This window comes from Diceros bicornis, chromosome 12, assembly GCF_020826845.1.
Source record: "Diceros bicornis minor isolate mBicDic1 chromosome 12, mDicBic1.mat.cur, whole genome shotgun sequence".
In the NCBI taxonomy this organism is placed as follows: domain Eukaryota; kingdom Metazoa; phylum Chordata; class Mammalia; order Perissodactyla; family Rhinocerotidae; genus Diceros; species Diceros bicornis.
In genome coordinates, this window is record NC_080751.1 from 69,092,718 (window position 1) to 69,115,069 (window position 22,352).

The following is a 22,352-nucleotide window of genomic DNA, read 5'->3' on the forward strand; positions in this document are numbered from 1 at the left end:
ATAAATCTAAAATAAAGGTTTGGGTTTTTAAAACTAACCTGTGCTCGAGTTATACAAACCTGGCTCTGAAGGATCTCCTTTTATCAGCTTATCTTGAGATCCTCAAGAAGAAATACTCTAGCTTGCCAAACCACAATTTAAGAAGTTATGCTGCTGTTGTTAATCTAGGATTCTGGTGGTAAAACAGAGAAACTTAGACACTATATTACTTTATTGAAACGTGCTTTAAATAAGGTTTAAAATCCGATGAGAGCAAGTTACTTCTGAGTTTCTCAGTCTGTGTTGACACTGCTACTGACTCACCTTTCCTCCCTAGAATAAGGCTTCATTTTCCCTGTGTTGTGAAGATACCATAGTTGATTTGTAAAGCACTTTGAAGATAAGCACTGTATGACAGTGCTGAATATTATGCTTGGGGGGCCTCTCCTTTCCCCATAATAATGAATTTTGTTTGAAATTGTAATAAATTATGAAATGCATGGTTTAGATAATCATAAATATTTGATCAGCTGTCCCCTTTGAACAAAATCATACCCCTCTGATTTTTCTTTTTTTAATTTTGTTGCATCTTTGTAGTAATGTAATTGTATTTTATGCCTGCTTTTTATATTAAAAATTAAATAAAAGAAATTAAGACATAAGTATTTTTATACTTTTCCTGTGAAATAGTCCTGGAATGCTGCAACCTTTTAAAATTTACCCCAAAAATTTGCCTTCCCTAAAAGATGGGTATAGCAAACAAGTCATAACTAAGATTATAGGCTTGTGAATCTTCAGCCCTATCAATTAGTCCATGGAGAAATAGAAAACAGAATTTCAACCAGGAGTCTGTCTTTGATTTGGTTTAGGTATTTTAAGGGGCAAGCAAACCTAATAATTTCATTTGAGTGTCAAGGATAAGGAAAAGAGGCAGGGTGCCTGTTTTGTCAGGAATAGTGTGCTGACAGGTAGTTTTCTAGAAAGCATTTCTTTGGTAATCAGTGGGTTCTTTTTTAGGACACTTATTGGCTATCTGATCTGGGAGAGGTTATTCACTCTGAGCCTCAATGTTTTCATCTGTAAAATGGAGATTGTTTACTTACAGGATTGTTGTGGGATTAAATATGATAATGTACCAGGATGTCTGGAGTAGCGCAAGTGTTTGTTCCCTTCCCTCCCAAAGGGGAAAGACAGAGAACTCTTCACCTAAGCATATTCTTAAAGGATTTGTTTAAAGCAGTGATAAAGTACCAATTAAAGAAGTATATTTAAATAAAATATTCATTGGACTAAAAATCACATAATTTGTATTTATACTAATGGTCAGATTGCAGTCATGTGCTGTATAAGGACGTTTAGGTCAATGACGGACTGCATATATGAACGTGGTCCCATAAGATTAGTACCGTATAGCCTAGGTGTGTACTAGGCTATACCATTTAGGTTTGTGTACGGACACTCTCTGATGTTCACACAACGACAAAATCGCCTAACGACACATTTCTCAGAACATACCCCGTCATTATGCCACACGTGACTGTATAACTGCATATGAGAAAAGAGTCACTTTGATTTTTTTTTAAACTGACAACTATGACTTTAAAAGCTACAGAATGAAGGACTTTTATTTACTTTTAGATATCATGTTTCTCTTCCTGCTGTTCTCAAGCAGTAGTTATAAAAGGATTAACCACAGCTTATTTTAAAAACTGCACTTACATAACTTAAAACTGATCACATTGAAACAACTGACAGTTTTAAGACTCAGCAGAGTTCAAAATATGAAAGTTTATTTTACATAGGAAACTAAAACATTTTCTAATAAACATCATTTACTTCCTGCATGTAACAGAATAATGGCATTCAATTATAAGGGGAAAGAGAGTTTTTAAATGTTAGGGTTTATAAACTTTTACAGGAAAATACAGTGTACAATCATCTTAACATCATGTTTAGAATATGATACTACAATGAGAATAAAATCCCTAAGAACTTGGCAGAACCATCAATGTTTTCCACAGACCAAACCCAGTCGAGGTCAGCTGTATTTTGTCCCAAATTCCAATAATAGTATAAGTGTGGCCCGTTTAAAAATGGCAGCACTATGCTTGAATCAGAAAGTTCACTGGATTGCCTCATCCTAAGTAGAGACTGCAGCTAATAGCACCTTTTGTTAGGAATTACTTTAAAGGCACAGTATGAGGCTAAAGGACTACTTTGGTATATAAAGTCAAGCCAATTACATTTTTGCTTGCCTTGATATCCTTGCTGTATATAGCCTAAGGAGGTATTATACTGTACTATGACACAGTGAGGCCATCCTGCTATATCTGTTACAATTAAACATTAGTCCCACAAAGTCCACCCTAGTTATTACAATTATATTTCTGACTGAGCAAAATCCCACTCCAGTCATGTTCATTTGTGCTGTGGAGAGGATTTATTTCTTAAAAGATTCTGAAAGTTGAAAAATAGATGTGGTTAGCTCTTGAGAGAGAACTTATCATGACTTGAAGAGTAAGGGTCAAAGTGGTCTCCTCAAAATGGGCTTCTTGGATGGTGTCCATCAGTCACCAGCCTTCTCAAAACTACAGCTGTCTGAGCCCTACCTTAACCTGATACAGTGGGGGAAGGAGGGAAAGTGACATTTCTGACCAAGTGTTTATGTGGTTCTTTCAAGTCTAAAACACCTTTGGCTTCCAGGTTTCTGAAACAATTGGCTAAACTTATAAAGGACCTTGATTTAGCAAGGAGCATTTTTCCCTTTGGTTCAGTTAATTCAAAATCCACTTTGTGTGTAGGAATAACGGATCCATCATTCAGCCTTTACAGCAGTCTTCCGGTAGCGAAGTACTGTAGCTGTTACCCACATATTTAAAGCCAGCATGATCACAAAACGTGTAAGAACTGAAATCAGTCAAGAAGTAAGGAAAAATATGTATTAAAAAATACTGTTTTCACATTACAAAACAAAATCACCTCCTGCTCTAAGTAGAAGCCTAAATATTCACCTCCAAAAATGAAACTTAGAACTATGGATCATGAGAACTTTTGAACAACTTTGATTCCAAATATTCCTGGGAAAATGATCTTCCTATCATGACTTCCTTTGGCCACTTGGCCTGACTTCATGAACAGTAATTTATTGTCTTAAATGCTGAATTTGGAGGAATCTGGCTCTGGCTGATAAGAAATATTATAACTTTTTAAAACCCCTTTACTCATTTTTTAAAGTCTTGGGGTGGTAGTGTCTCAGAACATTCCAGGTTAAGCAAAAGTGGTATAATGTGTTCTCTTAGAATTCTGAGAAACTGACCCAAATGTCAAAGCGTATTTTATACTGAGGTAACCATGGAGTTGCTCTTTGTTAAAAAAAAAAAAAAGTAACTTTACCAGTGATTTGACAAACATTCTCTGGATAAATAAAGTTTATGAGATTTAATGTATCTTTGTGGTTATAAAACACTTGTAAGATTATTAGCTAAACTGGTTTTAAAAGGTTATCCCCAGATATTAATCACTTTTAGGAAAGGCTGTCACCTTAGATACAAAACAAATCACAATTAGAACATTCTCAATCTTTTAAGCTTACTTTTTAAAATGTAGGTTTGTTTTGTTGTTTAATTATGGTTCGACTATTCTTTCCGTGAAGAGAATTCAAGTCCTATGGAGAAGACTCAAGCCTGTCTCCTTTCCCTTTCCCTTTCCCCACCTGACCCAAGATTATGCTTTGACCAGAACACTTTTAATCCATCTCTCAGCTGACAGAAAGTATCTAAGTCAAAGACACAACCTCTAGGAAGGGACTAACAAATGCCTCCCACTGTTCCTAAGCAATATTTCTCAAATAATCATTAGCTTATTTAAAGTGTCTATGTACCAGGAATATATTTGTAGTCTTCCTAGAATAGGTGACACTGTCTGTTTTAATCATTTTCCATAAATTTATATGCTCAATTTGAGAGTTGAAAACTCAGCCTAAGGAATGACTAAATTCTCTTTAGGTTAACCTAAATATTTTCTCCTCCATCACAGTATCTCTTAAAGAAACAGAACAAGGACATGGAGTCAAATGAGTATGTCCTTCCGCTCCTTTAAAAAGCCTTCCTGCTGCTTGTGGGCCATTCTCTGAGGCTCTGGACCATTTGGCCACTGCCCTCTCCCCTCCTCCTCTCATTAGACTCACTCCCCATGCTCTCCTTCCAGCCCTGCTGGTCCTCCCTCCCCCCTCCTCCTCTCATTAGACTCACTCCCCATGCTCTCCTTCCAGCCCTGCTGGTCCTCCCTCCCCCCTCCTCCTCTCATTAGACTCACTCCCCATGCTCTCCTTCCAGCCCTGCTGGTCCTCCCTCCCCCCTCCTCCTCTCATTAGACTCACTCCCCATGCTCTCCTTCCAGCCCTGCTGGTCCTCCCTCTCTGGCGGAGCCAGGCATCCTCTTTGCTCATGACCTTCACACATGCTGCTCCTTGCAACAGTCTCTTCCTCTCCTCCAGATCTCACTCATCTTCAAATTAATCTTCCCAGCTCCCTCAGGTTCCCGTTAGGTGCTCATCCTCATACTCTTTCAAAACACATTTCACAATGTTTTTCAATAGTTAATTGGTGATTACTTCACTGTCCATTTCCACTGCTGAAGTGGAAGCTCCACGAAGATAGGAATCTACTATCTTGTGCAGATTCTATCCCAGGTACTACAAGAAGTAGATGCTTAATACTATAAATGGTGACTGACAAAGACCAGGAAGAGATTGTCGCTGGCCTCTGAATTTATAATCCAGTGGAGCCAGATTTATCTGTGAAACCCGAAGACAATTTACAAACAAAGGAGGTGCAAATGGCACAAAACTCAAAAGGAAGTGGGCAGAAAAATGTTTTGCTTACTTGTAAGATCGTTGGTGGTCATTAGAGTTGTTATTATTCTTGCTGGAAAAGAAAATTTTGAGCAATAAATCACTTGCTTCTCAGACATTTTGTATTCAGCTAATGTCTTTCCGTTTTAAATACAGGAACATATGCTAACTGTTCTTGAAAGATTTTGGTAGTACAGAATACTAAATAGAACTATATTTCATAAAACATCTAAAATCCAGCCATGCATCCTAGCCCAGTGGTTTTGAAGCTCCTCATAAGAGCAACAGTTCAGAGAAGGTAATTCAGTGCTGCCCAGGAAGCTGAGGGCCCCATCCCCTCTGTGTGCTAACCCACACCTCCCCACCTGAAAGCAACTTGTGAAAATCTCATTTACATATTGAGCTTCTGGTAACATTTCATTTAAAGAAAGCCTCCCACTAACTAAAAAACAATGTTTTTAAGTCACTAAACTGTACCCCCTTATTCTACAGCTATTTTATAGACAAAGGAAACAGGCCCAGAAAAGGGTATGATTTTCTTAAGGGTCTGACTAGAAGTGTTTAGTTTACTGCATTTTTCCGGTAGAGCACTTCACTTAGTAAACACTTAGGAATTTGCAGTAACAGTTCAAACTGACCCATGCGAGACATGAATTGGGAGTTAGAGAACACCACTGCCTGCAAATCAACGCATGCCCTTCCTTACACAACCCAACGCAACCCACACGAGGCTCTCCCTCATGCCTAACACGTCTGCATTAGGCATATATTGACAGAGCAGCTTTTGGTCTTGTCTTCTAACTAAACCAAGCTCTGAAAGGCACAGACCAAATCTTATCAAATGTTTTGTTGCCAATTTTGATAACCCAAGGATTTACACACAGATGCTATGTGAATAGCTGTTGATTAAATCAGCAATTTAAATGGAAGAGATGGGTCTTAAGTAGATGGAAGGAAGATTCCATCCAGTTAGGAAGATGGCCAACTAAGAGGATTCTTAGGCAATACAGGAATACAGTAAGTATTCTTTTAATACTTACTTTAAAGAATTGTAATAAATGCTACCTGGTAGTACCCGGCTCCAGGTGAACCGGACAATAGTAACCAAAGGAAATTAGGGTCAGTGCTAAAATGCACATTCCACTTATTCCTAAATCGATGTTGAAGTTGTTAGCCTCATCTATCAAAAAGGGAAGCTGGGTTTAAAACCAGTTCATTTTTCCCATAAAATTATAGTCCTCAGTTCATTTATCATCTAGTCAACAAATATTTAACTACTTGTTAAGCACAGAGTGCCATGCAAAATAGATAGAGATGTAATACATGGTCTGTGCAGTTACAAATTCCCAAGATTTCCTGAAAGGAGAAATTCAATAAGCAACACTTTAAAGATGAAAATATTGAAGATAAAATTAGGGAGCTGATAAGTAATATATCTAATTAGCAATTTTAGAAATCATATATATATATATGATTATAACACTCCAACATTTTAAAGCTAAAAATAAAACTCAAGAAGTCTTAAGTTTAAATAACTTTGGACAGAAAGACCTCTACCAGCAACCCTGGATGGAGAAATTGGTCCTTTAAGATACAGAAGAAAATGAAGTATCATTCAAATATCTAAAACCAGTAAATCTAATATAATAGCTCTGAATTTTTAAAATATTCCTACCTAAATATAGCATATATGTATTTTAGGTAGTTCCTGCAAGAATCCAAATGAACAGTGGAAATTCTCAAGTTGAGACCAAATAATATGGCTCCAGAAAAACTCCACTGCTGCAAATTATATTCATTCTCAAAAGCCAATGTATAATTTTCATTTCTTTAATCTGTTACATCATAAAGATTCAAATTTTTAAAACAAGTTAGTGGATTCAACATAACCTCTTAATGCTTTTCAAAGAACGAGAGAAGACTTAATATTAGGACAAATTTTTGGAGAAAAGTGTGCTTTCTCCAAAGCACACTCTTTAGCAACTGGAATATGGATCTTGCACAAAATGGAGACTAGTCTGCATTAAATCAGCCTTGTAAATATGGCTGCACCGGGAGGTTCCATCCAAATAGCTATCTGCAAAGGTTTAAAGCTCAAGGGACTATGACCCTTGGACAGCAAGGGAGCGCACTCTTCTGGGCACACCCCTGATGCTGACCAAGGACACCCCCCCATTAGAGCCTTGTTCTTACTCGCACAGGTGTATGAAGCGAGGCTGCAAGTCAGAGCACTCACAACTCCCGAGTCCCTGGTCTTCCACAGGTCCTGGAGCTGAGCAAACTTACTGGCCGCACTGATGAAAGTACATAAATTCTGTTTGCAGATAAAACACGGGAAAGTTAGGAGTCCCTTAGTTAAAAAAACAAAAGAGCACCAGATACTGAAAGCACTTTTGAAGCCAAACTTTCAGGTCAAGTAAAAACCAATTTGTACAAGTCAAAACCCAAGTTTAGTGAAAAAGATTGCAACAGTGAGACATTTATTTATAACCCACCAATTCCACTGTTCAGTGAGTAACTAATGGGCTGCAGCTAGTTTGAAGTTGGGAGTGAGAAAGAATCACGGCACGACCACCAAGGCATATCTGTCCCCAGCTGCCAATAAAACAGGGAGGAGGGAGGGGGAGGGAGAGGTTGGAGGGAGGGGGAGGGGGAGAGGGAGAGATTATTGCGTTTTAGAGCCAGGGGAAAACACGCTGCTTGGAACTGACAGACTCAGACAGCAGCACACTGAGGGGCATCGGCTCTGCACTTCCAGCTGTTCTAATGAGTCCACGTGGTGATGCACTCAGGTCCTCTGCTCCCTTCGAGGTAAGAGACCATCACAACTTAGCTTGCTGCTCCGCACAGCGCCCTCCACCCTGAGCAGAGCCCAGCCCTGCCGTTGACCTTCAGCGGAAACACCCACTTCAGCTGCCAGGCTGAGGAGAGACCAAAGGGAGGCAAAGTGGAAGCCGGGAGACCAGTTCGCAGGCTACCACCACATCCAGGTTTCTTCCAGAGAGGTGGAAACAGAAGAGGTGGAAACAGAAGAGGTGAGAAGTGATCAGATTCGGGATCTATTCTGAAGGTAACACGGACAGGATTTGCTGAAGAACTGGCTGTGGGATGTGAGAACCAGAGAAGTCAAAGGTGATCCAAGCTCCACTGTTTCTGACCTTCACGAGTGGGAGAATGGAGTAGTGGCGGTCACTTGAGACAGAGAAAGCTGCAGGAGCAGGACTACTGGAAGAGAGGGCAGGGCAGGAGACCAGAAGCTCAGGGTTGGCCGTGTGAGTCATGCAGGGGTAGCTGGGAGTGTGCTGGAGGCTGGGCCTCTCGTTGAAGAAGTCAGGCAGAGACACTAAGAAGGATCAGGCGGAAGGGAGAGCAGGGGCGAGGTGTCCTGGAGCCAAGTGAGCAAAGTGACCCAAGCAGGAATCCTGATCATGGCATCGAATGCTCCAGAGACGCTAAGACGAGGAAGGAGGACGGAGCTGGCTTCAGCAGGATGAATGTGGCTGGTGTCCTGGAGAGGAGCAGCTCGTTTACCTTTTGTCTCCCCAAAAGGAAAGCTCCACGAGGGGAGTGCTTGTTCTGTTTTCTGCTTGGTCCCCAGTACCTGGAACCGTGCTGGCACGTGGCTGTCACTCAATAAATCCTTAACAACAATGCAGTTTGGCAAACGTAATGACAAAGGGGAACGTGGGATGACATGGAAGGAGCGAAGGGGTAACTTGGATAAGGAAGATTTATGGAGAATGTAATGGTAGGGAGTGCTCCTAGACAGAGAATGTGAGCAAGGGCCATGGTCAGATCCAAAGACAGGTCACACTGGAGCTGGGTGCAGATGGCTTGGAGGACTGACCCCAAGCGGAGGGACCTGTGAGGAAAAAGGCTCTTGTGCCATCCTGGCATGCTAGGAGGAGCGGGGAATGGAGAGGAAGACAGCACCTGAGACCCAGCCAGGACACAGGGTCAGCACGGGCTGGTGAGGAGTGGGGTCAGGGCCGAGGGAGCAGAGGGTCAGGAAGTCTGCACACGCGGATTTAAGCAGGGCCCTGTTCACACCTGTCAGGGGCAAGGACCACGTTCGGGCAGACTAGTGCCAAACAGATGCTCTACAGTGCCTACAGATTCGTCTTCCAGGAGACAATGCCATCTTTAGAACCATGAAGTGGTTCTTGTTTGGCACATAACCAAGGCCTAGACAATCTTATACATAGTTATCTGTAGATTATTAGGTGTTTTGTGACACAGAGTCTAACACGGAACAGCACTGGAAAGGAGAATGGGTACTTAGACTGTTATGGAGATCATTTTTAAGTGCTTTACTCCTATCTTCTTGTGAATTAACTAAGAGTATGTGAATTATCAATTTATCTAACCTTCTGTGGAAACAATTTATTGGTCTGAATTGGTAGTCGCTTTTGAAAGCGCCAGAACTGTAGACCTTCCATGACTTGGGTTTTTCACGAATTCAAATAGCTCTCCTCCCTCCTGGGACCTAGGGTTTCTGCCCTGTATGAGCTCTGGAGCCTGAGCTCTTTCTCTTCCCCGCAGCTCCATGACCCTCAAGCCAGCCGCCTTGTCCCGCGGCCCCAGTGCCTGCCCGGGAAGCACTTGTGGACAGCAACAGCACAGAGCCTGGCATGCAGCTCGTGCTTGATAAGGGGAAAAGGAAACTCTATTTTATGAACGATTAGAGCAGCAGTGTGTGGTTAGAACAGAGCATTCACTGAGAAGTGTGCAGAAGAAACAAAACACTGCAGCCTTTGACCATGGGGCCCCATTCCTGACGAGCCTATACCACCGTATCCCTGGAGTGATGTTCTTGGGGGTGAAGGCTCACCGCTGCTGTATGACGGCCTAGTCACCCCCGAACAACCAGATGGCACCAACCTGACCAGCAGTAGCAGCTACTGAGATCCTGGCGATGACTTATTTGCAGGGTTGCCAGATTTAGCACATAAAAATACCGAACGCCCAGTTAAATTGGAATTTCAGATCAACAACAAATAAATTTTTAGCATAAGTATGTCCCAAGCACTATTTGGGACATACCTACACTAAATAATTATTTGTCGTTACTACGGCAACCCTAGTTATTTGCTCTCCATACGCCACAAGGTTGAAACATAACACAGAGAGTCAAGTCCACTTTCCAGGAAAGGGTCTCAGACAAGACACTGGGGGGAGAAGGGGACGACACTCATGAGTCTGGATGTGGCAGGCAGTGACTTGTGACCACCAATTAGTTCTCCTCCCCCTTTCCTGCTTCGGTCACCTTGGAGAGAAGATCTGTGGTCAGAGGCTTCCTGATCTGCTCTCAGAATCCTATTGTCACAGCACGGGAATTTTTGGCCCTTAACCAAAGAAGGAAAAAAGGACTGGGCTTACCCTTTTCCATGGAGGAAAAAAAATGTTTGGGGGTCAAAGTTAGAAAAATACTGAGTGTGTGGCCAATATGTAATTATTAACCTGATAAGAAGCTCTTTAATGTAGGCTCAGTTCTTTGTTCTCCTACTAACTACCACCCCCATCCGGATCTCTATGGCCCCAAAAACAGGAAGTAAAAAAAAATTCTGCCACATATGTAAATGAGAATAAAGTCTTTTAATATTTGGAGAGCACTGCACTTTTATCTCATTATCCTTTGGTACAGCTGAAAAATTAGCAAGTTAAACACTTGATCTATAGAATTCTTTGCAGGGCAGGCGGCATGGAGAGGAGAGAGAGGACGGATTCCTGCTATTGCACACATCTTCCTTACAAAGAGCAATACTTACTATGGCCAGATCTATGATCCACTTCTGCAGGGTGAGGACGAACCACAACGTCACAAATCTTACCAAGGGCTGAGGAAGACAGCAGTGGCTTGGCTGGCATCTCCACCACCCTCCCAGCCCCGTGCCCATGGAAACAAACCAAGGCCACAGAGGTTACACATATAAGCCAAGTGTGGAAGTGGGAACGGCTCTGCTAGAACCTCTCAGATTTGGAAAAGACAAAAATGGTTCAAGTGAACACCTGTTAGGAGCCCAAAAGCACAGAAGCAGATTTATGGCAGAAAATTACAAAGAAACTTGTGTTCAGGGACTATTCCTAGGATTGGAAACTGCCCACTTAACTCCTGACCATGCAGACATCTCCAATGTCATGTCAACAGTGAAGCACATAAGAGAGGTCCAACATTATGACACAGGCATGTTCTATAAAACTGTTGTCATGTGAACCTGTTCACTGGTTTCCTCCTTTCTCACTGACTCATTGCAAAAATGATACCGTGGGGTGAGCAACACAGGAGGAACAATATTTGATTTTCATCCAGCTCAGTGATGTTGCAGGAATAGAGAGCCCAGTGAGAGAAGCTGAAGCTAACACAGGAGAGGTAGTGGCCAGGCCAGTGAGGGGACGGCCAGGAGCCTCTGCTGTGACCTTGGGCAAGGCACTTTCCTTCTCTCCTCCTTGGTTTGCTTATCTGCAAAATGGACTTAACATTCCTTGCCTTATCTACCTCCTCAATGCCTAGTAGCACATCATAGGAACCCACCTTGCTGTGACTATAATTAATAACATTATTTAAATGAAGGGACTGAAATAGACAATGCCCTGTGCTCAAAATCAGTAGAACTAACTACTAGCAACCTGGTCAACACCAGAAAGGCAGCCTGAAGGCAGGTGGGTGAAATTTTGTATTTAAAACACTAATTCAATTTTTTAAACTAATTTTTGTGGTATTTTTTGCCCAATTTTGTACCATTGCACCTCACTCCATTCATTCTAAATATACATTTTATAAAACTTGACCAGTAGTAGCAGCTACTGAGATCCTAGAGATGACTTTTTTGTAAGGTTGCCAGAACTTAGCAAATAAAAATACAGGGCACTCAGTTAAATCTGAATTTCAGATCAACAACAAATAATTTGTTAGTGTAAGGTTGTCCCATGCAATATTTGGGACATACTTACGCTAAAAAAAAATTCATTGTTAATATGGCAACCCAACTTATTTGCTCTCCATACGTCACAACTGACAGGAGAAGGTTGTAAACGTCTTGCAGATTCTACAGAGTCGCCATCAGCACCCAAACAGTTATGTGAATAATTCACCAGGGCGTCAGCACTCGAATTTTCTAACCTACAGCCTCACCATTTGCACAAAGTTGTTGCATTTTATTTAAAAAGTAAATCACACAATGCTCTTCCTCTTCAAAGTACTCTGTTTTCAAAAACCTTTAACCAGCTGGGGCTACCCTGCAGTGGGGAGGGGCAGCAGAGCTGTGCAATCCCCCTTTTGCAAAGGGAAACGGAGTCAGGGGGCTTACAACTCGGTCCAGCGGCAGAGGGTCAGGACCCAGTCCGCCCCCAGCTCCCTCTGCAGACAGGCTTCTAGTAAAACAGCCACGATGACTCTGCCGCTTCCCCAGCCTGGCCTGTGCTCCTGGTACTTGAGTTCTCAAAACAACCCAAAAAGGCAGACATTATTATCCCCTTCCAAAGACAGGGCAACTGCTGCGTAGGGAGCTTGTGGCATGTGCCCAAGGCCACCCCAGTGGTGAGGGCACCAGGTGTTTCCCACCACTCCACGCCTACATCCTTGCCACGCTCCAGCAGACAGGGCCTCTCCCCTGAAGACGGGGCGAAGACGGGGCAAAGACGGGGCCTCCACCCCAAAACGTATAAACAAACAGCTCAGACCTTTTCACAGATGCGGCAGGCTTAACTGCCCTTCGCAAAGCTTTCCTGGCCTTTTAAGGAGTGTGAAGTTCAAGAGGATAACGGTTTTTACAAAGAGACTTGAAAGCCTGGCCCTCGCTGATGAAAGATGCGTGTGAGGGGGGGCACGTCTGTGTGGTGACCAGGCCCCCACTGAGACCCTCCTAGTGTCTTGACTGTGGGCGTGATTCTCACTTTGAACAAGCCATCATGAGCCCACATCTGCCATGAACAGGCAGTACGCCAGTACGGGAGCCAGATGACCAGAGGTGTTAGCGGCATTGTGTTAAATGCCAGACATTCTCTTTATTATGACTTCAAATACTTTGGGGACATTTTTGGGGAAGGAAGAAGGGTCTCCCTTCCCCTAAAGAATAAAGCTGGACAATGTTGCTCTTAGCAGGGTGCTTCTATAACTCCACATGCTCAACAGTGGGGTACTAGGTCACATCCCACCTGGCCTGTAGGTGCACCTCGGGGTGCCCTGGTCTTGGAGGGGAGGCCACTGGGCAGGGACTGTCCTAGGGCATCTCTGGGCTGTGGAGATACATTCACTCACACGGAGTCTTGCATTTGGGATTCCTTTTTAGTGTAACCAAAAGAACATATATCGGGTAAAGGACCCTGCTTAATAATGCATACTATTAGCAAATACCACCCCCAGTCCCATCTCTGATTTTCAGATGCTGAAAGGATACAGGGCGACATACGGAGCTGCCCGTTTCACGTTCCCCTTGAAATGGAAGATGCAGAGCAGGAGGATGAGATCTGAAAGGGAAAGGCTCCCAGTGAGAGGGAGGCGGGGCCCAGGGCCACCCATGGGCAGGGAGGGGTGTTACCTTGTGCGATGAGAATGGGGTACTCCAGGTAGGTCAGCAGCGGGTACTCGTAGTAACACTGGTACCGGAGAAACACCAGGAACCTGGGGGGAGGGAAGGCACACCTGAGCTCGGGCTCACCCAACACACAGCAGGGAGGCCCGGCCCGCAACCAAGAGCATGGGGGGTTCATTTGCAAAACCCGAGAAATGGTGGCTGGAGCCTGCAAATGTCAAGAAAGGCAATTTAGAACAAAAAGGATGGAATGTTAATTTAATAATCTCCATGATTTTTGGAGCATCGAGTACTGGTTGGGCGCTGGGCACGATATACATGGTCTCTGTCAAGTCCCTTACAAACGATTTTTACAGAGGGAAATCACGGACCAGGACCAGAAGAGACCGGGCTTCTGGACCCAGGTCTGCCTGTCCCCAAAGCTGGGCTCGTGCATGGCCCAGGTGGCCCCCTCAGAAGGTCACACACAAGAAGCTGCAGAGGCCAAGAAAGGCATCCGAGGGGGCCCGAGAGCCATGCCTGGGTGGGGGTCGGAGGCAGGGCTTCTAAGAGGCAGGGTGCACCCGGGCACAGCGGCCAGCTGGGGAGACCGTGGTGAGAGGAGGAAGGACACCACCTGGATGCTCCCTGTGGCCTTGCAGAGTGCTGCCCGGCCAAGGCGAGAGCAGCGGGAGAGAGGCATAAAGAACAATCCTCGGTTCCTTTAAGAAAATTCTAGCTCTGGAGAGGCTGGGGATGGGGGGCGGGGAGTAAAGACCCCAGAACCCCACCCTTCTCAGGAGAAAAGGCCTGAGCTTCCTGCCTTCCCAGCTCACACCCTAGCCAGTCAGCTCCCTCAGAACCTAAATGCCCCGCTGTGCCTTCTGAGTCTGTCTCTGTCCCATCGCCCAGGCTGTGAGGTTCCCCTGTGCCTGCGTGTTTGGCCACAGGGACTTGGATCTCAATCCACACTGGGGTGCCCCCACCCCCACCCCTTCCCCAGGGTAAGCCGGAGCGGCCACTTTCATCCGGACTTACCGGCACTCATTCCTCAGCTAGGAAGGGGGGTTACGAAGCGGACAGCGGGCTGGGGGCCTGCGCCCCATCCTGTTTCTCGGCCGCACAGTTTCTGTACAGTTCTTGGCTGAGCCGGGGTGGAGGGGAGAGGGTCACAGGGCAGGAGGTGAGGCCAGTGTCACCCTGAGCACGTGGCACTCCCCAGCCCTGACCAGCAGCTCTTCCCAGGGACCCCACAGCCCAGCAGGCTCTCTGGGGGCTCTGCAGTTGGTGGTCTCCCGGCTTCAGGGGACAAGCAGATGCTCTGGCCCCGCCCCTGCCGGCCTCCGGAGCAGCACCTTTCTGGTTACCTGCGAGGGGGAGCCCAGGGGAGTGGGGCAGGAATGGTGGCATCCCCTCCTCCTCTGCAGAGCAGGGCGGCCCAGCCCGGCCTGGGCACAGCAGGCTGCAGAGCAGGCTGTGCTGAAGGAATGAGCAGATAGGCTCAGGGGTCTTCACCCCATGCACAATGAATTGAGGGGATACTTCCCATAATACAGCCAGGGACCTTTGGGACAGGCGGGGGCCCTGGAACATCGGAGCTGGGAGCACCGACAGGGATCATCCACACTGGCCTCCCCACTTTACAGACCACTGGGGAAACTGAGACCCCTTGCCTGCCCTCATGCTATATGAAAGGAAGGAATAAGAATGGGCTTGTCTTTTCATTGTGAAAACTGAAACATAGACACAACGCAGAGGGAATAGCATAATCAACCCATGTCCGCGGCCCCAGCTCTCACACAGAACACTTGGCTCCGCACACGCTCGTCAGTCCTCCTTTGCTTTGCTGACGTGCGCACGTGGTTCTCACCCTGCTCACTTCAGGACACACTTCTAAAAGATGGGCGTTTTCTCACCACTTCACACCAACCCAAATTAAAAATCATTCCCCAGTATCTTTAAGATACAGTTCAGGGCCAGCCGGTGGCTTAGCGGTTAAGTGCGCGCACTCCGCTGCTGGTGGCCCGGGTTCGGATCCCGGGCGCGCACCGACGCACCGCTTCTCCAGCCATGCTGAGGCCGCGTCCCACATACAGCAACTAGAAGGATGTGCAGCTATGACATACAACTATCTACTGGGGCTTTGGGGAAGGAAAAAAGGAGGAGGATTGGCAATAGACGTTAGCTCAGAGCCAGTCTTCCTCAGCAAAAAGGAGGATTAGCACGGATGTTAGCTCAGGGCTGATCTTCCTCACATACACGCAAAAAAAAAAGATACAGTTCATGCTCCAACGGACCCAATTCTCTCAAAAATGGGTTTTTAGAGTTTGTTTGCTTAGATCAGGATCCAAAGAGGGTCCATGTCCTCCATGTGGTTGTTCTGGCTCTTACTTCCCGGGAGAGGAAAGGGCCCTCTCACAGCAATGGCCTCGGGGTGCTTTCTGTGGGAATTCTGGCTGCTACCCTGCCTGGCCTCACCTGGCCTCCGTCTGGTGGGGGGCTTGGGGGGTAGACAGGCATGGCCCACCAGGGACAGTCTGGCCTGCACTGCTCCCAGCTCCAAGGCCATCTCCCCACACAGCCGGCCATAGCTGGCCCTCACCAGGGAAGGCCAGGGCAGGGAGAGGGGGATGAGGGCAGGGTGCTAGCCAACCTTCCCCCTACCCACAGAATGTAGATGAGACTACAAAGCAGCAAAACCCAGTGAGCGTGGGAGGCCAGAGGGGCAGGCCTCAGAATGGAGAGAGCCAGGATCCTGGTGAGCACCCAGCCCTGCTGCTGCCTGGGCGCTGGCAAGTTCCTTTGCTTCTCTGGCCTTGGGTTCCACTGTCGGGGATAAAACCGATATCTGCCTCCCTAGGCTGTGTGAGGACTGAGTAAAATAATGCTAAAAACACACAGTGTCGACACATGGACCCTGCTCGTAAAACAATACTGCTGATAAAATGTGGCGCGAGGTGGAGATAAATCGTGCAGGAATCCAGTGGAGGAAGACCCTGATCACTTCCAGCTGGGCTCGGTGGAGAGCCTGGCCCTGGGCCAGGCCTAGACACAGCCAAGCCCATTTACAGCAGTCTCTGTGCCTAGCCTTGGCCCTCCCACAGAGGCGGAGGGACAAGGGGCCAGCCCACCACACGGCCTCTACCTGCAGGGTGACCACCGCAGGACGCTTCGACAAGCCACCTCCCTCCCCATCTTCAGGTTCTCCTGCCCAGAGAGCTGCATTCCACTGCCAGTGGGCTGGTTTTTGCAAAAGTAAGCAGTTAGACAAAGTGATAGCTGACACCAGATTAAGGCGGAGCCCTCACCTCCTTATCGCCTGCCCGCAGAGGAGTCGAGGGGGTGGGCAGGCTCCCGACTCTGCAGGCATCTATCCGTCAGTTTTCTATTCACCCTGCAGGCGGCCAGCCTCACCTTCCCCAGCTCAGGGCCCTATCTAGGGATCGAGGCCCCTCTCCCTGGCCTTCCACGCCCTCCCGGACATGTCCTCTGCCACTCATACCCTCCCCAACCCGAACAATCACTGTGGCCACTTGTAGCCGGTGTCCCCCAAACCGGGGCCCCCTCCCTACTGTCCAATCCCCGGCATCCAGCCTGGGGAGCTCAGTGTTGCAGCGTCATTCATAAACCCGAGAGGGGCCACACATCCTCCGGTCGGCCGAGCCTTTCCAGAAGCCTCTCCTTAGGTGGGCGCGCCTGGGGCAGGACCCCGCAGGGCCAGGGCCGGGGGCGGGCTCCGGAGCCGCGAGGTCCCCTCTTTCTCCCGCCCTCTCCCGTGGCTTGCTTTCTAGGGGTCGGCCAACCGGGCTGCCCCTCCAGGGAGCGCTTCTGCCGAGGACCGGCGATAAGCGGGGGGCCCGGGCTGGCGAGGAGCAAAGCGGGGAGCACCCGGCCTAGCCAGGGGCCAGGGGCTCGCCTGCTGGCTTTCACGCGCCGTGTTTTCCCGCGAACTCGAGTCTTCTCAACCAAAAGTTTTACCGCCTTGCGTTTCGGTCTTTAAATCCTGAGTCAGGGCACCACCCGGGATTTCTAATGGATAAACCCGATCTCGGACAGTCTCGGCTCCTCTCCGCCTGAGTCCGGCCCCCCTTTCAAGCATCGACTCAAGTCCCCTCCTCCGCTCCCTCCATTCTCCGAATCCTCCCCACCCCCCGAAAAAAAAAGTGGAATTTTTAAAAGCCAGAAGATCCTTAGAATAGTCAACCCTTCATTTTATAGGCGAGGAAACCGAGGCCCGAGAAAGGCGGTGATGGGGGGTGAGCCTCCGGGTGCAAACGGCCTTGCTCAAACCAGATGGTCGGTTTCGTCACCAACGGGCGGAGCGACGATGTCGCGGGGCGTCGGTTTCCTCATCTGTAATATGGGCGGGCGCGGTCCACTGTGGCTACAGGGCTCGGCGAGCAGCAGCCAGGGGAAGCGCCTCTCCCGGCCGCCAGGCGCTCTCGGCTCCGCGGCCCCGACCCCTACCTGGCTAGACCTAAGGCTCTCCCGGGCTCCCAGCCCCTCCGGCCCCGGGCCTTACCCCGCCAGCTCCAGCAGCAAGCTCGGGAGGCTGAGGCCCCGCGCGCTGCGCGCCGCCAGCACGGCCGAGATCTGCGGCAGCTTGAGCGCCGCGCACGCGCACAGCGTGCTCCAGTTGCAGAAGCCCAGCAGCGCCGTCTCCATGGCGCCGGCGCGCTCCGGGCTCGGGGCTGGGGGCTCGGGCGCGCGGCGGCTCGGCCCGCGGCGTCGAGGGGAGCCGTCGGCATTCAGCCGCCGGGCTCGCCCAGTCCTTCCGCCTTCCCTGGCCCCCGCCCATGCGCCCCACCGGGTCCGCCCTGTCGGGGCCCGCGGCTCCCCCCGATCTCCGCCCCCGGCCCCGCCCCGTCTCGTCCTGCCCCGACTCCTCCCCGGGCCTGCTCCGCCGGGTCCGCCCTGTCGGGGCCCGCGGCTCCCCGCGACTTCCAACCCCGGCTCGCCCCGCTGGGTCCGGGCCCGCCCGGCCGCTTCCCCGTCGACGTCCGCTCGCCCCCTCCGCCGTCCGCCCCCCCCCCACCCCGCCCCGCCTCCTCCCCGGGTCCGCGCCGTCCCCGGGCGGCCGGTGAGCCTTGCCCTTCGCGGGCTGTACACGCTGCTGATTGACTTTTCCGTGTTGAAGCGACTCGCGCAGTTGTGAGCCCGCGGGAGACCCTACACGGTCCCGCTTTCCCACGGTTTGGGTGGGCAGAGACTGAACCCCGGGAGGGCAAGCGGGCACCCCTCGCGGGAGATGGACCATTTTGTTGGGATGTTTCACTCCCTAAAAGTGTTTTTCTTTGTTTTTAATTTCAGAGATTAAAACTTGTAACCACCTATCTTCATTTGTATGCGTCCTCCTTGTTTTACACGCGGGGAACAGCCGTTGCCGCGGGCATGGGCGGGGGAGGCCCAGAACCCCCCAGGGTCGGTTCAGTTCTTGCCCTTTCCTCCAGCTGCGAGTGGGGACGCTGCTCCCCGACCCCGAGAAGCTTCCTTCCTAGGGGCTTGGGCCTTAGCCCTGAAGGCCCCCCGGAGGCTTGCGCTTCAGCACCTCAGAGTGAACATTTTTCTAAGGAGGTACGATAGATATCTGTTGATAAAAGAAGGTAACTTAGACGTGGCACAAAGTGAGGTGGTGGGGTGCATTTTCCAGGCTCTCAAAATCGCATAGGTGTTGAGTCCAGGTTATGAAGCAGAAAACAGTCACAAAAATGCAATTCCAGAATGGCTGCACTTGCGCTGTGAACCTCAGCCTGTGCCCTCCTCCCACCCTGCTCCTCCAGCCTTCACCGGGCCATCAGCCCCTTTCTCTGGAAGAAACCAGAAGGTATTGAGTCCTCCCTGCAAGGCTTAAGGAGAACAGGATGTGTAGAAAGAAATCTTTAAGAGGAAAACAGCGTGTGTGTGTGTGTGTGTGTGTGTTTAGTCCTTCTCTTCTAGAGATCCTGAAATATTTACAGACGAGGTAACATGATGTCTGGAATTTGCTTCCAAGTGTTGGGGGTCAGGTGGGAGATGTGGAGAGTGGAGATGTAGATGACATGAGATGAGCCGTGAGTTGATAATTTCTGAAGTTGGTTTTGGGTATATGGGGGATTATACTACGCTCTACTTTTGTATAGGTTTGACATGTTCCATATTAAAAAGTTTAAAACAAAAGGGGGGTTGCTGGTGAAGTGCTGTTGCCCTCATTTTGAGGTGAGGATTCGGAGGTCTGGAAAAGTGAGGCAGCGTGCTTCATGTCACACAGCCATCACCAGCTGGAGAGCATCTCTGTGCCTGGGCACAGTGCCCTTTCTGCTGTGTGCAGGCACACTCCCCGAAATCTGGTCTGAGCAGAGACCCTGGGTCGCCTTAGTGGCCCCAGCTTTGCCATTTATTAGCTGTGTGACTTTAGGCAACTTGTTCAATCTCTCGGTGCTTCTGTATTCTCCTTTGTAAGGTGAGCATATCAAAGCTGCCTGGCGCTTGTCGGAACGGTGGCTCTCATGATTGGCGCCACCAGCAATTTGTCGTCATTTCCTTACTGAGCCTCGCCCTGACTGTTGCCCGGCGCTCCTGCCTTCCCCTGGAATCAGCCATTTGCCTAAGGAGCCCCGAGTCCTTTCAATGGATAGGGAATGGTGTTGAGAAGCAAAGACCTGGGACTAGATGTGCTTATTGCTTTGGAGGTGTTGTTGCTTCTGCCCTTTCAGGAGACAGGGCTAGGATGTGTGTGTGTGTGAGTTACATAAGTAAGTATATATATAGAGAGAGAGAGAGAGAGAGAGAGAGAGAGAGAGAGAGTTGCATATGTATGTATTATACTCATCTGCTCGGGCTGCCTTAACAAAATACCACAGACTGGGTGGCTTAAACAACAGAAATTTATTTTCTCACAGTTCTGGTGGTGGAAGTCCACGGTGCTAGCACGGGGCTAGCAGGGTTGGTTTCTGGTGAGATCTCTCTCCTTGGCTTGTAGATGGTCGTCTTCTCCCCTGTCCTCACAGGGCCTTATCTCTGTGAGCACACATCCCACACATCCTGGTGTCTCTCTCTCTTCTGATAAGGACACACATCCTGGTGTCTCTCTCTTCTGATAAGGACACCAGTCCTATTGGATTAGGGCTCCACCCTTATAACTTCATTTAACCTTAATTAGTTCTTTTTTGTTTTGACACATTTGTTTATTTTTATTATTTTTTATTTATTTTTGTGAGGAGGATCGGCCCTGAGCCAACGTCCGCCAATCCTCCTCCCTTTGCTGAGGGAGACCAGCCCCAGGCCAACATCCATGCCCATCTTCCTCCACTTTATATGGGACGCCACCACAGCGTGGCCTGACAAGCGGTGCATCGGTGCGCGCCCGGGATCCGAACCGGCAACCCCCGGGCCGCCGCAGCAAAGCATGCGCACCCAACTGCTTGCGCCACCGGGTCGGCCCACCTTAATTGGTTCTTTAAAGGCCCTATCTCCAAACACAGTCACATTGGGGGTTAGAGCTTCAACAAGCGAATTTTAAGAGGACACAATTCAGCCCATAATCTAGATGTATATTCATACCTACTCTGTATATACCCGCATACGTTATGTATAATATGTATTACACACACGCACACTGAACCAGCATCTTCCTTTTAACAGAACCCCCAGATTTGCATGCACACTGAGTCGAGAAGCACTGGCTGGAATACGGAACGAGGGATGACTGCACTCCCTATGGACTCTTTCATAAATACTGCTTCTCTTGGCCAGACTTGTGCTACATGCGTAATAAACTGCAGTGGGGTTGGAAATGCCACTCCCTGACATCAATTTAAAGTGCAGCTAATCCTCAAAGATAGCTGAGTGGCTAAGTGCAGGAGCGTCTTCTTTACGGGTGGCTGAACTGAGGATCCTGTTGTGTCATCTTATAACAATCAAGTGGCCTCAAGAGCAGGCCACCCCACTTTCACCACAGCCCTTGGGAACAAAAGAGTCAACATCACTCTTCTTTGGGTCACAGATTTGCATGCTTTGGAGCTCGCTCACTATGGTAAATTCAAAATGAGTCCTGGGTGAGCCTCCCCGACAGGGTCCCAGGAGATGACGGAATGTTCTAGAACTTTGAGGGATCCAGAAGTTCTCTGCCAAGAAGAGTGTGTCGGTGAGGGTTCAATTACAGACCACAGAATCGTCCTCTTTAGTTAACTTAATTATTATTAGGGGGCATTACGGAGTGTGCCGAATCACTGGAAGGATAAGGAAGCAGATGTTAGGAAGAGTCTCTAAGGAACAACTTCCAGAATCTCACTGAAGAACTGTCCTGGGAAGGCGGCTGCTGCCGCCACCTCCACCACTGTTGCCGTGACCAGGAAAGCCATCCCATCAGGAAGCTGCCGCCGCTGCCGCCCAGTGCTTTTGAAGCTGGGGACAGACCCACACAGCACCTGGGCCAAGCTGTCCCAGAAAGGCCTGCCGCTGTGTCTCTCTGCTTCCAGAAGGGTCCTGGGGTTTCACCTTCTGCCCTCTGAGTCTCTGGGGGCTGCCTCTGCCTGGCAGGAGCCAGGTCACCTGAGAAGCCTGACTGCCAGGGCGTCTGCCACATCCAGCCTTGTTGCTGGCTGACTGCCGCAGCCAGGGGCTCCACATAGCCATGCCCTCAGCGTGCGGCACGGTGACCACCAGGCAGTGCCCCCAGGGCCTGGGGTGCTTTGGACAGAAGACACGATTTCTTTGCTATTCCTTACTGGATGCTAGGGAGTGGTGGGAACTATGGAGGGGAAATCTAGTCTAAACTGTTGTTGCTCTGAGGTGTGTGGGTGTCACAGCTGGGGTCGAGGGCTGAGGCCACTGCGGGGTCAGTGGGAGTTTTGTCTGAAGTCTGTGCTGGCTCAGCTGTGGTTTCCCATCTCGCTCCCCTCAGAGCTCCAAGGGCTCTGTCACTCTGACCAGACTGCAGGGCTCCCAGTGCTCAGGAACCAGCCGGGAGGGAGATGGGGAGCTGTAGAGGCCCAAGGACACTGGGCATGGGGAAAAGAGTGTGTCAGAGCCAC

General features: G+C 48.7%; 1 protein-coding gene across 2 annotated transcripts; it reads right to left on the bottom strand.

Moving 5' to 3' along the window:
* Window positions 1–1,747: 1,747 nt before the first annotated feature.
* SLC66A3 (solute carrier family 66 member 3) lies at window positions 1,748–18,066 on the bottom strand. 2 transcript variants are annotated; one of them, XM_058551789.1, is made up of 7 exons: window positions 17,864–18,063; window positions 13,369–13,451; window positions 13,228–13,297; window positions 10,600–10,657; window positions 7,025–7,145; window positions 4,863–4,904; window positions 1,748–2,886 (listed from the first exon to the last, which is right to left on the bottom strand). In XM_058551789.1, exons 1-7 carry the CDS (start codon window positions 18,004–18,006, stop codon window positions 2,795–2,797), a joined length of 609 nt encoding a protein of 202 aa, XP_058407772.1. In that variant the 5' UTR covers window positions 18,007–18,063; the 3' UTR covers window positions 1,748–2,794. The 2 variants fall into 2 exon arrangements, with proteins under 2 accessions (XP_058407772.1, XP_058407773.1); XM_058551790.1 differs by lacking the exon at window positions 1,748–2,886 and adding an exon at window positions 4,342–4,542 and having other exon boundaries at window positions 17,864–18,066.
* Between the last annotated feature and the right edge of the window lie 4,286 nt (window positions 18,067–22,352).

Excerpts from the sequence above, each read along its gene's own strand:
- SLC66A3 (XM_058551789.1), bottom strand. The coding sequence starts at position 18,006 with ATGGAGACGGCGCTGCTGGGCTTCTGCAACTGGAGCACGCTGTGCGCG. Across the intron at positions 13,298-13,368 it reads CCCCATTCTCATCGCACAAG|ATCTCATCCTCCTGCTCTGC; the intron begins GTAACACCCCTC and ends TTTCCCTTTCAG. Across the intron at positions 7,146-10,599 it reads GGATCATAGATCTGGCCATA|AATTTATGTACTTTCATCAG; the intron begins GTAAGTATTGCT and ends ATCTGCAAACAG.